Below are 18,395 nucleotides of genomic sequence, written 5' to 3'. Positions count from 1 at the left end.
TGAAAAGGGAGCCCCGCTAGCACGTTTCAAAGCTCTTAAGATTTTAAGGAATTTTGAATGAATTATAAATCTCTCTTTTTGACGGTTCACTATTTTTAGAAAATATAAGGAAATACCCCCATTGATATATATATAATGTTATTACTATAAAATTTGATTGAATTTCTTTACGGGGAAGAACTACTCACAAATCCCATAATTATCGAATGCAATCGAAGCTAAGTTATTGTACTCCCTTCTAACAACTTTGCATATCTGGTTACAGTGTTATCTATATCTATCTGCTTTGCCTGATAAAAACTACACTCTCACCTTTCCTTCATTACCTACCCTTTCATTCCTATATGTCAACTGATCTGAGGATCTTCAATACAAATTATCTGAATTGCTATTTCTCCATCTGAGTACTTAACACGCTATTTAAGCATTCTCTCTCTATCTAACTCTGGAACGGTCTATTAGAGAATTATATAAGTGGGCTAGCTGGTGGAATATTGTTAAAATGACAAGCCTATCTAACCTGACTAGACTGGGATCGGGGAAGAGGTCAATCAATCAATCCACCTCAGCTATACCTAGCCCCTCTACCCAGAGATCACTAGACGATATGCTGCCCAGAGAAAGATCTAATTCATACAAAGATCTTCAATCTATGTTGCTCCACATGCAGGAGTTAATGCTTAAGAATCATGAAGATATTAGAAAAGAAATAGGTGAAGTGAGAAACGATACATCTGAGTTAAAAGAAAGGATGCAAAATATGGATAAAAGGCATGAGGCTTTCCAACAACAGATGTTAAAACAAGAACAAAAAATTCAGGATCTGGAAGATAGGATTGACCAGGATCATAAACAAATGGAAGACCTGACTGAAAAATTAGTCCATGCCAATAAAGAACTAGAAAATACTGTAATCCAACTTGAGAGTGAAAAAGCCAACCACTTCCTTAGATTTCAAAACCTTAGGGAAGAGAAAAGTGAGGATTTACCAGACATTATGGCCGACATCCTATCAAAGGTGCTGGGCATCGAAAAAGACACAATGTTAAATGAAATTGACATTTTACTAACGATCGGACGACTGATACAATAACCAATAAAGAATCAAGGAATCCTACGCCAATTAGTGAACAACTAATGGACCAAATTCCAAATAGATCGGAAGGAACACTGGCTACCGATAATATAACTTCTGGAAATAATGGCTACGCAGGCTTACCAAAAGAGATTAGAAGTACTAGGGCAACTAGACCTAAGTACAGATAACCCAAACTTGGCACAAAAAACGTCTAACAGGGGAATTGAGTTATATTCAATTAATATAAATGGATTGAATGCGCCAAAAAAAAGAAATAAAATCCTAAATAAAATTGCTAAACTAAACCTACATATTATTGCAATGCAAGAAGTACATATTAAAAACAAATTTGAACATCTTCTTAAAAGAAATAAACTTGGGAACCTATTTTCATCTCTAGCCTCGGAAAAAAAGAGAGGTGTAATCTGTTATATTAATCCTAACATTCAAGCTAAATTGAAATATAAAGATAGAGAAGGTAGAGTCCTGATATTAGAATTACAAAAAGAATCGGAAACAATAACCTTAATCAATATCTATGCCCCAAATGAAGGCCAAGAAATAAAAGAATTTTCTACTGACAATATTTGTTTATTAGGGGATTTCAACGGAATAATCGATAAGGAACTGGACTATAATAACGATAGGAGGAATAAACAAAAGAAAAGAATATTACCCAAAGCTTTCTTCGATTTAATTAAAGAATTAAAACTTAAAGATAGTTGGAGAGATAGAAATCCTAACCTTAAAAAATTCACTTACTACTCAGATAGGCACCAATCTTGGTCAAGACTGGATATGGTCTGGACTACAATAGAACTTAACACAAAAATTCAATCGGTAGAGATAGAACCCAATTTTATCTCAGACCACAACGCGCTTAAAGTAATATGGAAAGGAACTAAACAATGCTCTAGATGGACGCTTCAAAAATCTATACTCAACCAGGAAAGTTTTAAACAGAAACTCCAAGTGGAAATGAACTTTTTCTTCCAAGAAAATATTAAAGAACACACCAGTGTTCAAAATGTATGGGACACAGCCAAAGCCGTAACTAGAGGAATAGCTATTTCGTATATGGCTAAAGAACACAAACTAAAAAAGCAGAAATTGGTTAAACTAGAAGAAGATTATAGATTTCTAGAAGAAAACTTACAAAAATATCCCCCCAAAAAAAGAAATTAAACAAAAAATGTCACAAATAAAACATGAGTTAAACTTAATAGATCAACAAAATCTAGCACAACAAATTAAAAGTAGCAATCAATACAATTTTGAAAATGCTAATAAACCTAGCAAATGGTTAGCCAATAAACTCAAAAAACAAAAAGAAAAGAAACTCATAAATTGTCTCAAGACAACAAATGGGGAAATATGTCATGATTTGGAAAGTAAAAAACAGATTGCTTGTGACTGAAAATACATCTAACTACACACATGACCAAAAAATACAAGAAATTTTAGAACAGGCCAATCTTCCTAAAGTACCACAAGAAATGAAAGATATAATAAATAAGCCAATCACCGCTATAGAATTAAAAGAAGCAATTAAAGGGCAAAAAAATAATAAAGCCCCGGGCCCCGATGGCCTCCCAACTGAATTATATAAAGACTTCCCCAAAGAAATGGAAAAGGCCCTATTAGAAACATTAAACGAGGCCCTAGATAGAGGCATAATACCAACATCCTGGACAGAAGCAAATCTAGCGCTAATATCCAAAAAAGATACGGATCCTACAGATATAGCTAACTATCGTCGTATTTCTCTTTTAAACGCCGACTACAAAATCTTCAGCTCCATTCTAGCTAGTAGAATTAAAGGATTCCTAAATCAATTCATACATTCGGATCAAAATGGCTTCCTCCCTGGGAGACAGCTAAAGAACAATATTAGAATATTATTGGACACCCTGGAGTACTACGAAGCCCACAGTGAAAAACAAGTGGCATTAATATTTCTTGACGCCCAGAAGGCGTTCGACAACGTGTCCTGGAAATTTATATTCAAACAACTTGAATATATGGAATTTGGCCCTAAATTCATAAACGCAATAAAAGCTATATACACCGACCAATCAGCATATATCATCCTTAACGGAGATATATCGACAAAAATTTCCCTCCACAAAGAAATGAGACAAGGGTGTCCACTTTCCCCACTACTGTTTATCCTAACATTAGAAGTACTAACTAGAATTATCAGAAAAAAGGAAGATATAAAAGGGTTAAAGTGCAAAAATGAAATTTATAAGCTACAAGCTTTCGCGGACGACCTGGTATTTATTCTAGAAGACCCTTTAGACTCAGGACCTAAATTACTGGCCGTCCTAGAAGAATACGGCACAGTGGCAGGGCTTAAAATAAATAAATCTAAAACTCAAATCTTAACCAAAAATATGAGAGATCCGCAGAAAGCCATTTTAACAGCCAAACTTGATATTCAAATAGTTAAAAAAATTAAATACCTTGGCATTAATTTGACGAATAAAGTGTCTAGTCTAAAAGAAAACAATTACAATAAACTAATAGATAAAATACAATCTGACCTGTTGAAATGGAAAAATCTCCAACTCTCCTTACTAGGGAGGATTGCGGCTATAAAACTTAACATCTTGCCCAAAATATTGTTCCTATTCCAAACAATCCCAATTCAATTGAAACAGGAATTCTTTATAAAATTGAACAAAATTACCAGCAACTTTATCTGGCAGAACAAGCGCCCTCGAATTCGCTTAAAATATCTACAAGATAGAAAAGAAGAAGGAGGTCTGGCACTCCCAATTTGGAAAGACTATTACATTGCCGCATCCCTAACTTGGATGAGAGAATGGATGAGCTTATCTAACATCAGATTACTCAGCTTAGAAGGTCACGATCTCCACTTAGGATGGCACTACTATCTTTGGGATGAGAAGCCGAGGACCCATAAATATTTTACCAATCATCTGATTAGGAAATCTTTAATACATACCTGGGAAAAAACTAAGTCTAAACTCTACAAAGGAATTCCTACATGTTACGCCCCATTAGAAGCATATGTTCATCCCAATTTTCATAAAAAAAACAATATAATAAGGTACAAGGATATACTAAATTCCAATGGCGAAATTAGATCAAGAATAGAATTAGAAAACCTCGCCCAAAAAACGGAATGGTGGGAATACTTACAGATACAAACTAAATTCAACAAGGATAAAAGTAAACCTGGAATAATTAAAAATGCCCCGCTAGACAAATTATGTACAGATTCCCAAGAACAATTAATTAAAATTTTTTACTATTACCTAAACTATAACGAATTGGACAATATTAACACAAAAATCAATGTAAAACAATGGAATCTGGACCTCAAAAAAGAGATCAAAGAAGAGGAATGGCAAATACTTTGGAGTAGAAATTATAAACTGACCATTGCCACGTCCTACAAAGAGAATTTAGTCAAAATGTTTTACAGGTGGCATATTACCCCGATTAAATTAACAAAACTAAATAATAAACTTTCTCCATATTGTTGGAAGTGTCACCAAGAAATAGGCACCTATTTCCATTTATGGTGGCAATGCAGAAAAGCTAAGATATATTGGAACAAAATCGGACTCTGGATTGACGAAATACTCAAACTGAACATAGAAAAAAACCCTGAATGTTTTCTTCTGGGCATTATTAGACAAAATCTACCTAAATCCCAAATACATTTAATTGTCCATTTAACAACAGCAGCCAGACTAACCTTTGCGCAGTGGTGGAAGAACGAGGAGATACCTCCGAATGATGCAATAATAAAAAAAAATTAAATACTGCGCAGAGATGACGAAATTAACTATATTAGTCAGAAACGAAACAAAGGCCGCATTCAATAACTGTTGGGATCCTTTCTACAACTGGTTAGGAAAAAAGAGTGAGAATAACACGCCATAAGATTGATACGACGGATATAAACACGACCAGTTACAAATCTGGTATATAGCTATTCTATATTTTACATAGTATTAAGAGACTTTATATATATGCTGATAATATCTTTACTACTACTCCCTAAAATCTCCATAATTTGATTAATTCAACACTGGCATTTATCAATTTAGATGAACAAACCGAACCATGGCAACGAGCTAATAAAATAGGAACCAGTTCTCGTTTTCAATACAGCTACCCCGGACATTCGCCGAATTCTTTACCCTTTCTATCCTTTCTATGTTTCTTGTCTTTTCTATCTTTCTCTCTCCTCCTCTGTACTCTTTCCCTACTTACTTCTTTCCCTCCCCTGTACAAGGTTTCAAATTTGTACTTTGTAAATTGATATACCATTCGACTGTTTTCTTTTGTTTCGACCACTATTTCATGTTTTGTACAATGTGATGTATTCTGTATTATTTGTATAATAAAAATTTTATTAAAAAAAAAAAAGGGAGCCCCGCTTGTCAAGAATAGCTGGCTTAAGACGTGGGTTGGTGGGTTAGTCATAGCCTACAGGTGTTATATATTTAATAGAAGATCATATTTAGTGCCCTAAGACCAGGCTGCCTACCTTCATCAGTGATATGGTCAATTTTTTTGTATGCTTTTATAAGGTTAAAGCACACAAAGCATACCAAAAGAAGTATGTTTTATAAGGATGGGAATGAGAACAATTTGGCTCTGAGAGACCTCCCTCTTCCACATTCAGTCCTAAAATTCCCAGAGTAAGCCAAAGAAGAAGTCCATGTTTCTTTGGGTTATATCTTTTCATTACTGGAGGATCTCCTACAGCTCTTTATAAGTTGGAAGCTTAAACATATCTTTCCAAGCAGGTTATTCAGGCAATTACTAATCTCCTCTTGATAGGAGGTAGGTTTTATGGCCCACTCTTCAGGTCTGCTTTCTGTACAACCAGAAAGCAACTCCCCTTCTGTACAACCAGAAAGCAACTCTCCTTCTGTACAACCAGAAAGCAACTCTCTTTCTGTACAACCAGAAAGCAACTCTCCTTCTGTACAACCAGAAAGCAACTCTCTTTCTGTACAACCAGAAAGCAACTCTCTTTCTGTACAACCAGAAAGCAACTCTCTTTCTGTACAACCAGAAAGCAACTCTCCTTCTGTACAACCAGAAAGCAACTCTCCTTCTGTACAACCAGAAAGCAACTCTCCTTCTGTACAACCAGAAAGCAACTCTCTTTCTGTACAACCAGAAAGCAACTCTCTTTCTGTACAACCAGAAAGCAACTCTCCTTCTGTACAACCAGAAAGCAACTCTCCTTCTGTACAACCAGAAAGCAACTCTCCTTCTGTACAACCAGAAAGCAACTCTCTTTCTGTACAACCAGAAAGCAACTCTCTTTCTGTACAACCAGAAAGCAACTCTCCTTCTGTACAACCAGAAAGCAACTCTCCTTCTGTACAACCAGAAAGCAACTCTCCTTCTGTACAACCAGAAAGCAACTCTCCTTCTGTACAACCAGAAAGCAACTCTCTTTCTGTACAACCAGAAAGAGAGTTGATGGCTCATGAAGGAAAACATTGTACACTTTAAGAACATATCAAGAGCAATCAAAATACCACAGAAAAGATAAGGCATTCACCAAAATAATGAGATGGTAAAAACAGGATAATTTGGAAAAAGATAAAAAATCCAGGCACATGAGTTTATATGACTCAATCTCAAAGTGACTCCTTGGAATAGTGGGCAACATCTGGCATAAAGCAAGGAAAGAGAATTTCTGCTTTCAGAAATTGCTTACTGATTCATTTACATGAGAGCCAGTGTATCCTCTTCTGTACCATAGCTAAGAGAAGATGGAAATTACTTGGGCCTAATACAGAAATGTCACAATGATGTTTAATAGTGGCAATTCAGAAGGAGTTTGGGAAAGAAAAATCCTGTAATGTGTGAACTCCATAGCACCACCCACTTCAATATTATACCCCAGAGCAGTGATGGTAAATCTTTTTTTGCTTGAGTGCCAAAACCTATAATGCAATGCCCTCTCTCCACTCTTGCGTGCACACCCACCCATCCCCCGTGCATGCGCGCAGGCCTCACTGAAGCCTCCAGACTTCCAGTAGGCCCGTTGGGCTGTTTTTCACCATCCACAGCTTCCAAAGGCTTTCCTGAAGCCTGGGGAGGGTGAAAAACAGCCCAACAGGCCTACCAGAGGTTCATTTTTGAATTCGATTGGGTCCGTTTTTTGCCATCTACATTTTCTGCCTCCGGAGGCTCTCCTGAAGCCTGGCAAGACAAAAACGGTCTCCTTCCACCCTCCAGAAAGTTAAAAATCATCTGGCCAGTGCACACATGCACACTGGAGCTGACATAGGGCAACGACTTGTGTGCCCTCAGATATGGCTCTGCATGCCATCTGTGGCACATGTGCCATTGGTTTGCTATCATGGTTCTATAGTGCAGTGTTTTTCAACCAGTGTGCCGTGGCACACTAGTGTGCCGCAAGACATGGTCAGGTGTGCCGCGAAGCTCAGAGAGAAAGAAAACAAGAGAGAGAGAAAGAAAAAGAGAAAGCAAGCAAGAGAGAAAGAAAACAAGAGAGAAAGCAAGAGAAAGAAAGCAAAAGAGAGAGAAAGAAAGAAAAAGAGAGAAAGCAAGCAAGAGAGAGAGAAAGCAAGAGAGAAAGCAAGAGAAAGAAAGCAAGAGAGAGAAAGAGAGGGAGGGAAGGTGGGAGAAAGACAGAGGGAGGTAGTGAGGGAGAGAGAAAGAGCAAAAAAGAGGAAAGAAGGAAGAAAGAAAGAGGGATGGAGAGAAAAAAGAGGGAGAGAAAGAGGGAGAGAGAGAAATACAGCGAAAGGAAGAGAGAATTTTTTTGTCCAAGCTTTTTTTAGCCCCCCCCCCCTCAATGTGCCCCATGGTTTTGTAAATGTAAAAAATGTGCCACGACTCAAAAAAGGTTGAAAATCACTGCTATAGTGTATGAATGTCTGTGGAGATTCTCAGTAATCCAGATCATAGTTATCTCAAAGGTGCTTTTTTCAAAAGGCAACTGAACTGTTTTTCTCTGTGGAGTGGGGGGGCAGGATATTGAGATGACAGAAGGACAAAGGATTCATATTCTATTAATATATTTGCTTCAAAATACTTGGTTTTTGTGCATAGGTAGGCCAACAATTTTGAGATAACGGAAATGTTGTATTGATCTATGTTTTTATTTGTTTGTTTGTTTGTTTGTTTGTTTGTTTCTTTATTTATTTATTTATTTATTTATTCGATTTTTATGCCGCCCTTCTCCTTAGACTCTGGGCGGCTTACAACATGTTAGCAATAGCACTTTTTAACAGAGCTAGGCTATTGGGGTAAAAGTAATTTATGATGGATGACCCCGTGCAAAAATAAGTGATATCCATGCCTTGATTTAAGCTACATAGGCTGTAACAGTTTTTAGTATTCTAATGTTTCTTCCTCCATGGTTTCACAGTTTCAGATAGCATTCATGAAAAACTCAAGAATATCCATGAGAATCCAAAAATTGTGTTTAAGGCAGTATCGAAACCCACCAGATCTTTGGTTGTTACGGCTTTTTTTTTGTGCAAATAATTGTTTTGATAGTACTTTCATTTGAATCTTACATAAGGAGTAATAAGGATCTGCATCTTGGTTCCATCTTTTCTGCCATTTTTCCCAAACAATCAAAAGGAGGCAAACTATTAGGGATAATATGCTTTTCTCTCCTTGGACCAGGTTCTATTACTGGTTTCAGATGACTCAAATATCCTACTTCCCAGTCAGCCAAACTGACCAAACCCAAATGAAGATATAACAAGGTAACTTACAATCCATAGGCTGAGTTCAATGCTAGGCTGGTTATTTGTTGAGGAAGCTCACCATCTACACACATCAATTGAATAACAAGTTCTGCTTGATAACCAGGGGGCATTCTTACAGCGTGGGTTTTCACGCTAAGAAGAAGAGGAGAAACAATTATCAAAATGATCTGATACTCAACTGGAAAGTAATTGCACTGATAAGAAAACTGGCTGAGAGAAAATACATAGTCAAAACACTACTGTATAGTTCCTAAGGAGAAGAACAAATGACAATCATTGAGTGTGTATAAATGCGTAAATAGTATTGATTGACATTTTTCTTCCTCTCATCTACTTGTCTGATCCCAATTGTTTCCAACAGTACCTTCTGTATAAAACGAATCAGTGTTATATCTTGATTCTTGAAGCAAGGATAATTAAATTTTGTGATGTTTTTTCATCCAAAGAAAGAATGCAATACAGTATTACAGTAACTCCCTGATTAGAAATGTTAAAGTGCTATTGGAATAAACCTAGCTCAACCTTCCATTGTGGAACAAAGCAAGATTAAACTTCTTCTATTTCCCTATTTTTTAATCATCACCTGACACCTGAAGAGCGGAACACTCTTGACTTTGTAACAATTAGAATAATTATTTAATGCTGCTCATGGTGGCTTACCTGTATGGCACTAAATACAGTACAAGTAAATAAATCCAGCTTTTCTCAATAATACTCAGCCACTGCATTATAATGGAAGAATAATAGTGTTTTATTACTATAAATTGTAATGTTTTATTAATACAGGGCCTAAAAATATAACCTGATAAAATTCTGTGACTATAAGAGAAGATGCTAAGTTGTCTCCTGCCTCTATCCTTATCCCATTCTGGAGCTATCCCTATTTTGTTAACTTCATTTCATTTCTCTCAACTATCCAAATTCTTTGGAAATTTTGTTTCTGTTTTCTAAAGATTAGCTATTTCCCTCATTTTATATACCAAATATAAGTATCTTCTTGGCCACCTTGTTCATGTTATTTATATGGACATCAAAGGATATTTGGCCAACAACCAAGCTCATAGTATCCAAGAGTGCTGCTGAGGACTACACAGTTTATATGCCAGCTACAAATTAATATAATAATCATCTAATCCATGTCTAACTCATTTGACGATCAGAATGTCATGAATTCTATAATTCTGGAAAATGTCAGTGCTGAAATCTAGTTTGGGCTTCAGTCCAGAGTAACCAGTAAATGCATTTCTTCTTCAGAAATTGAGAAGTTGGGCTTCATCAGTATGTGAGAATCTAACATAAACGAGAAGCCATCAAAGTCTCCTTAGGAGGAGGAAGAAGGGCTGATGGAGTAAGACAGGCTTGGAGAACACAGCTTGCCCTTCCTCTTTCCTCCCCAGACTCAAGCATTCTTTTACTTTTGAAACATTCAGCATTCAAATATCTTCTACTCTGATATTCACTGTCAACATAACATTAGTTCTCAGGGGAACCTTTGATCCTCATGTGGCAGAAATTTCAAACAATGGCATAGGGACTTAGCCATAACATATATGGAAGGGTGTGCCAGTCCAGTTGTGATAGGAATCCATTGCAGTACATGGTTATTGGTAGCTACTAAATCAGCTGTACTGAGTTCAGTCTCAAATGTGATGATTTCTACAGTCTTTCTTCATTAAAAAATAGTACAATGGTGAGCAACTACACTTATTTGAACTATCTGTAACAATTTCTTAGTACAAAAACAGAAAATAATTTATGAGATACTATTTATACAGAAGAATCAATATGCATAACACTTCACAATCTCAGCAGAAAAGAAATAAATGGTGAAGAAATTTTGTAAGAAATGTTGAAAAAGGACAGAGAACAAAAACAATTTAAATCAGTCTACATTCTTTACCTGAGAAATGGGCTACAATCCATTGTTCGCTCAGATGGAGCATTGCAATTGTCTGAGAGGTCTTTTAAAGATGAAAAATCGGAAGAGGCATCAGCAAATGAAGTCAAAATTTCTGCTTCAGGACTAATGGTATCTTCTATCTCACTCTGGAGCTGTACCTCTAAAGACTTTAAAAAAATTAAAACTCAGATTTGGTTTAGAAATATAGTTAAGATATTCAATATTTGAAGCCAATCTGCTTTTGCAGTATTCCAGAATGTCAGCTACATGCCAGGAAACTGCAAACTTCCCAAAACGTGAAGGAATCCATCAAAATGATGACTGTCAATTGCAAAGCAGAAAAATAAAGCAGAGGAAGAAAGTATTCTAAAGTGTCTTCCTAATGTACCATTTTAGTCTTATGGTCTAGATTCCTGGAAACAGAAAGAGAGAATATATTTTTCTGTTCTCATCTAAACATGAAGGTGATTCCAGCTGCTCACAGATACAGTATTTCTATGACCAATAGGAACCTAGGCATTAAGGAAGAGTAAATCTATCTAATGATGATGTGGAATGAAATCTGCAATGTAGACTTGCAAATTTCTGGAAATAAATGTAAACAGTGAAAATTAAGCATGCTGTGGCCTCCCATTCAGTGCCTGGAGGATGTTAGGGTCTAGATGGGGGACAACAGGTTGAAATTGAACCCTGGCAAGACCAAGTGCTTCTGAGTTTGAGTTTTTTTGGTCCATGGTTATATAAATTTTCTAAATAATGTCTCAATAGACTTGAAATTTTGGCCTTAGACAACTTAGAACTACGCCACCTTCAGTTTGACCTAACTGTAGTACATAAAAATATCTGCTACAATGTCCTATCTGACAAAAACTCAGCTTCAACCACAACAATACAAGAGTACACAATAGATACAAACTTAAGGTAAAGTGCTCCAAACTCGATTGCAAAAAATATGACTTTAGCTACAAAGTGATCAATGCCTGAATGCACTACCTGACTCTGTGGTTTCTTCTCCAAACCCGCAAAACTTTAACCTTTAACCTACTGTTGACCTCATCCCATTCTTAAGAAGTCTGTATGAGGCATATATAAGCGTACCAACATTCCTACCGTCCCTGTCCTAATGTTCCCTTTTATTCGTAACCATCTCATGTATTCATAATTATGTTTATGCATTTAACATATTTACAATCATGTTTATAATTTTATTTATAATCTTTTTTGTAAATATTTTTAATACATAACATTTACATCTTTTATGAAGAAAGTATTTTCCAGATTTTATTTATAATCTTATATACACTTGACAAATAAATAAACCAAACTAAACTAGATAATTAAAAGCGTGAACTATGATACCCAAGGCATCCCTTTCCCTTTCAAGGGCTTAGACTCTAAAACCTATTTAATTCTTTCAGATATGTTGGGATCAAGATGGTGGACTAGGAGGTGGGCTGATTTAAAGGTCTGGTGGAGAAAGGCATAGACTGTCAAACCTCCAATTTTTTCTGGAGTTGTTTGTGAGGAACTCCACAGGACCGCTGAAAAATTCATAAACTACAAATTCTCTTGATTTAAAGGCATGAGTTATGAGGAGAAAAATGATTAGAAGTTCTTCTGAGACCAATAGAATAGAATATTTGAAGCCTGAGGATAAATTATGGGATCCTTAGTACCCTCTGAGCTTGATGATTTTTTTGCACATACAGTATATTTAGTTTGATAATGAAACATTTACAAGAAAACCAACAAGCTTAGAGAGCACCAAGGACTATACAGTTCTTCTGAGAGAAAGATGATCCAGAAGAATAAAAACTGATTGTCAGAATGGGATCATTCAATAAAAAGCTTTGTTTTAAGCATTATTTTGTAGTTGGAAAATATCATTTTTGCAGCCTCAGCATGACCTGCTGGATCAAAACAGTCTGTTTTGATATTCTTCCCATGCCAGTCACCCTCAAAAGTATGCTTATTACAGCTTCCTTTGAATGTTTAAAATATATAGGAAAGCCATAATAACTAGCTGCATATCCAAAGTTATTACTTTCAACTATAACAACTGCATGGTAAACATAGCCATGTTTATTGGTAACTATAATTGATTAAAAGGAAACTTTTGATATATTAATATAAGTAAATCAGTGTATAAGCAACACTTACCGATATTTCAGTATTAACTTCATGTTTGCTGAATCTATAAACAATAACATATGCAGAGACACCTGCTATGCAAAATATTCTACTTTCAGGACACCAGTACATTAACTGGATTGCACAAGGATCCTCTTCTATCATATCTGCTGATGGCTTGCCTTCCAACTTCCGTTTTTCAAATATTTTTGAAGTTTTTAACTTGTATAACATTTGCAGTGTGACTAGAAAAAATTGAAATGATTATTTTGATGTTAAAATGGAAAGTGGGAAAAATTGTATTGTTACAATCTGTGTTTTCCATTATCGTCACTATTTTGGGATTCTTACTATTTGGGGCCTTCTGATCAAAAGCATAGGTACAATGTAAAAAGTCTAAAGCACTGGCATTTAGTGCTTACCAAAAAAAAAGCTTAAAAAGAGAAGGACAAAGTTCAGTGCTAAACATCCTATACCCAGATATTATATTGTACCATATAATCAGCAATCTGTTTCTGATGGGCAGCAAATGAATTGAGCAGCAAGAAAAGGGAAAGATATTTCTTATGACTCAAGGGGCTTCACTTTGTGCAGCACTCTGCTGATGAAAGAACAGACTACATTATATGTCTCGTACTCCAATCTTCTTTCAATCATTTCAATTGTTCACTAATCATTTGGATACACAATTAGTCAGAAGTGGAGGTCCTCTTAATGATTAATTGCAGAATCAGAAAAAAAATCACACAAAGACCAAAGCATACTAGAAATCTAACTAGTGTTAGATTTCTAGTGTTTTTGCAGGCATAGTTTTGACTCTTACTCATTCCCACTCATTCACAAACTGCTCTGGTTTTTCTCTTTCAAATAATATTTTAAAACTTGTCGGGAATTCATTACATTGTACCAATTTCATGCATTTTGAGTAACAGATTCAATAACTGCAATCAAGTCACTCCTTCTCAAATCTGTAACATGCATTTATAATGCAGAAATAAATTTAAAACTTACTGGCAGAAGCATCCCAAAATTTTACTGATCCGTCTGCATGACTTAAAAGAATATAGTAAAGGCCAATTAAAACAATGTAGAATAACATTCTAATCATCTTATACTTCAATCAAGACTGAACTTGGTTTAAAATTCTGTGATATAAGAGCACAAGTGACAAATATCAATTGCTATATAAAGGCACTTGAGACACTTGAACTTCTCAGCATCAGTTTTCTTCTTTCATTACCTGTCAGAATCATTTATTTATTATTTATTTATTAATCAGATTTGTATGCCGCCTTTCTCCGCAGAATCGGGGCGGCTCACAGCAATAATAATACAATGTAAACAAATCTAATATTTAAGTTAATTTTAAAAACCCCAATTTAGAAACCAATCATACATACTAGCATACCATACATAAATTTTATAAGCCTAGGGGGAGGGAAAATGTCAATTCCCCCATGCCTGACGACAGAGGTGGGTTTTAAGGAGCTTACGAAAGGCTAGGATGGTGGGGGCAACTCTGATATCTGGGGGGAGTTGGTTCCAAAGGGTCGGGGGCCGCCACAGAGAAGGCTCTTCCCCTGGGTCCCGCCAAACGACATTGTTTAGTTGACGGGACCCGGAGAAGCCAACTCTGTGGGACCTAACTGGTCGCTGGGATTCGTGCGGCAGAAGGCGGTCCCGGAGATATTCTGGTCTGGTGCCATGAAGGGTTTTATAGGTCATAACCAACACTTTGAATTGTGACCGGAAACTGATCGGCAACCAATGCAGACTGCGGAGTGTTGGTGTGACATGGGCATATTTAGGAAAGCGCATGATAGTTCTCGCAGCTACATTCTGCATGATCTGAAGTTTCCGAACACTTTTCAAAGGTAGCCCCATGTAGAGAGTGTTACAGTAGTCGAGCCTCGAGGTGATGAGGGCATGAGTGACTGTGAGCAGTGACTCCCGGTCCAAATAGGGCCGCAACTGGTGCACCAGGCGAACCTGGGCAAATGCCCCCCTCGCCACAGCTGAAAGATGTTTCTCTAATGTGAGCTGTGGATCGAGGAGGACGCCCAAGTTGCGAACCCTCTCTGAGGGGGTTAGTGATTCCCCCCCCAGGGTGATGGATGGACAGATGGAATTGTCCTTGGGAGGCAAAACCCACAGCCACTCCATCTTATCCGGGTTGAGCTTGAGTCATGCCGGAAGTCCTAGTTTTGTTAAGGAATGAAGGGTAGCAGGACTTAATTAATGTGGATGCAGTTCATTTATCTTTTCTGTAGTTTTTCATAAAATAGATGAGAGACACTAGAAGTGGCTGCATAACTCATCTGAAATATAATGTAGAAGAGAGATTTCTTACTCTAACTAAAATTAAATAGAAATATGATAAAGAGCAGCCAGGTTGTGGGTGGATGAAGAACGCTCCAGCTACTTTAATGGATTTTGTCCTCAAGTGGCTTTTTCAAACATTGGTTGCATGCATGTCTTTGCAAATGATTTTTGCTGTAATTCTCCGAAAGCCAATATTTATTTATCATTAGATTTTTATCCTACCCTTGTTACTTTATAAAAAACTCAAGGTGTCAAACATAAGGAATTCTCCTTCTTCTTTCTTTTTTCCCCACAACAGCAACCCTGCATAGAGATGAGTATGTCCACAACCAGATTTCCCCCCTCTATTAACAAAAACAGACTTAAGTAAAGCTACCTCCCTCTTCTTCAGAACTAAGACTTAATTTAAAACAGGTAAGTCTCCTGTTCTTGAAAAAATGCATATAACAAAAGCTGGTAACCTAATAGACATGATGCTAAAAAGAATAAAGTGAAAGCCTCAATTTATAAAGTCATTAAAGAGTGGAATTCAATATCTACAGGCCCATCTAAAATTGTAATGATCATGACATATGGAAAACATAATTTAGACTGTAAGAGGCAATAAAGGGTCAATACAAATTTTAAAAAGTGATAGATTGGATCTATGAAACTAAGAAAAATGAGAAGGATGTTGGACTGAAAACTTCTAACAGTTTAGAGTGAAGAAAAGGGAAGAAAAGGTGCAGGTTAAAATATGAATAAAAGGGCTAACGTATATTAAAAATTAAAAATGTATATTAAAAATTAAAAATTCATGTCATATTTTATGTGTGTGCAGATGTAGAAATCCATAGATTAATGATAGTTCCATTTTAGAGTTACAATGAAGCGATAATTCTGCATAACTAATACAGTGATCCCTCGGTTAGCGCGGGGGTTACGTTCCAAGACCTCCCGCGCTAACCGATTTCCGCGTTATACTGGATGCGGAAGTAAAAAAACCTTCTGCGCATGCGCGCCCTGGCCGCACATGCGCAGAAGGTGGAGCGACGCAAATTCGGAGGCTGGCAATGCAATGGTGATTTTTCCGGGCTCCTTGCCGCTACCCCCCCGCCCCGCCCGATTCGCCCCGCTCACCGGCTTTCTTGGGGCAGCGCTGGCGGCAATGGCAAACCTCCCTCCTTCCCTTCTCTCCTTCCTCTCACCGGCTTTCTTGGGGCAGGGGCAGCGCTGGCGGCAATGGCAAACCTCCCTCCTTCCCTTCTCTCCTTCCTCTCACCGGCTTTCTTGGGGCAGCGCTGGCGGCAATGGCAAACCTCCCTCCTTCCCTTCTCTCCTTCCTCTCACCGGCTTTCTTGGGGCAGGGGCAGCGCTGGCGGCAATGGCAAACCTCCCTCCTTCCCTTCTCTCCTTCCTCTCACCGGCTTTCTTGGGGGCAGCGCTGGCGGCAATGGCAAACCTCCCTCCCTCCCTCCCTCCTTCTCTTCTCTCCCTCCCTCCTTCCTTCCTTCTCTCCCTCCTTCCTTCCCTCCTTCTCTTCTCTCCCTCCCTTCTCTCCCTCCCTCCTTCCTTCCCTCCTTCTCTTCTCTCCCTCCCTTCTCTCCCTCCCCTCCTTCCTTCCCTCCTTCTCTTCTCTCCCTCCCTTCTCTCCCTCCCTCCTTCCTTCCCTCCTTCTCTTCTCTCCCTCCCTTCTCTCCCTCCCTCCTTCCTTCCCTCCTTCTCTTCTCTCCCTCCCTTCTCTCCCTCCCTCCTTCCTTCCCTCCTTCTCTTCTCTCCCTCCCTTCTCTCCCTCCCTCCTTCCTTCCCTCCTTCTCTTCTCTCCCTCCCTCCCTTCTCTCCCTCCCCTCCTTCCCTCCTTCTCTTCTCTCCCTCCCTCCTCTCCCTCCCTCCCTTCTCTCCCTCCTTTCTCAAAAAGCACTTAAACTGTAACTGTACTGTACTGTACTGTGTAATGACAGAATAAAACCCCCCAGCCCTCACCTGTGTTTGAATTTCATTCATTCACTCAGTCATTCATTCATTCATTCTTCTGTACAGACTGTGTGCCACTCAGTCCCAACACTTTTAACCCATAAATTACCATTTCCCATCCCCTTAATTACCATTACCTACTGTACACATTGAATAAGACTCTTAAGTTATGAACAATAACATATTTATTTACATTTTTTGGGGTGGGGTGGGGGTTAGCATAACTGGGATACAGTAACTAGGGATCTTCTTCTATCACCATTTCTACAATGGACGCTGCAGGTGATGGTGTGACAGACCTCTTGGTTTTTGTGACAAACATGGTCATGGGCAGTTGTTGGCGCCGTTTCTTTTTCTGGGCTAACATGGATCTGTATGGTGCAAAGATGTTGTCAAGGGAGGCGTTAAACTGTATAGAGCGAGTCATGTTGGGATCCCAAAGTTCCACCATGCGTTGTACATTTGAAGTGGCTCTGTTCAGTTCTGCAAGCCGCTCAAGCGTTAGGCCAACATCTTCTTCTTCCTCAGCTTGTTCAGCTTCCGCTTCCTCCTCTTCTTCACTCGCTGACCTGGTCAGCTCCTCCAGATCTTTGTCTGTCAGCGGTAGGCCATGCTCATCAAGCAAACCATTGACTTCCTCTGCTGTCATGTCAACGAAGCCTTCTCCACCCAGTGCCTGTGCCAGCTTCACAGAGGTCTGGACTGCAGCATCTTGGATTTCTTCGGGAGCAAATCCCTTGTAATCATGCACCACTTCTGGCCACAATTTCCTCCAGCAGGCATTCATTGTCTGTGTCTTCATATCTGTCAAGGCATTCTGAATGTTCTTCAGACAAGATGCAATTGTGTACTGACGCCAGTAGGCCTTCAATGTGAAGTTGTCATCAGCATCCATTGCTTCCACGATGCTTCCAAGAGAATTGCGCGTGTACAGTGCCTTAAATGCACGGATAATACCTTGATCCATCGGCTGGATAAGCGATGTGGTGTTTGGTGGCAAGAATTCAACTTGCACCCCATCATGTTCATGGTCCAGGTGATCATGGCCGCCAGCATTGTCCATTAGGAGAAGCACTTTGAAATCCAGTCCTTTGCGAGCCAAATACACCTCCACCTGTGGGATGAAGCAGTGATGAAACCAGTCCCGCGTGAGGGGTTTTGTAATCCATGCTTTAGCATTATGCATCCAGTACACTGGCAATGCATTCTTATTTCTGTTCTTGAGGGGCTCTTGGATTTTGTGACTTATAAATTACGCCCT

At 38.3% G+C, this 18,395-nt stretch overlaps 2 protein-coding genes across 2 annotated transcripts in view; both read right to left on the bottom strand.

Annotated features, from left to right (window-relative positions):
- The window catches only part of CFAP91 (cilia and flagella associated protein 91), a 514,242-nt gene that overhangs the window by 60,307 nt on the left and 435,540 nt on the right, over positions 1 to 18,395 (bottom strand). The gene's annotated exons all lie outside the window — the stretch shown is intronic.
- The window catches only part of STXBP5L (syntaxin binding protein 5L), a 74,940-nt gene that overhangs the window by 19,062 nt on the left and 37,483 nt on the right, over positions 1 to 18,395 (bottom strand). The window contains exons 14-17 of the mRNA XM_070736155.1: positions 13,871 to 13,911; positions 12,890 to 13,104; positions 10,730 to 10,896; positions 8,836 to 8,961 (exon numbers count right to left, since the gene is read on the bottom strand). Coding sequence (XP_070592256.1) covers positions 8,836 to 8,961; positions 10,730 to 10,896; positions 12,890 to 13,104; positions 13,871 to 13,911 — 549 coding nt within the window. The remainder of the gene's footprint in view (positions 1 to 8,835; positions 8,962 to 10,729; positions 10,897 to 12,889; positions 13,105 to 13,870; positions 13,912 to 18,395) is intronic.

Source organism: Erythrolamprus reginae, chromosome 2 (genome assembly GCF_031021105.1).
Source record: "Erythrolamprus reginae isolate rEryReg1 chromosome 2, rEryReg1.hap1, whole genome shotgun sequence".
NCBI lineage: Eukaryota > Metazoa > Chordata > Lepidosauria > Squamata > Dipsadidae > Erythrolamprus > Erythrolamprus reginae.
The sequence above is the reverse complement of the archived record's forward strand: the minus strand, read 5'-3'. Positions and strand labels throughout refer to the sequence as shown.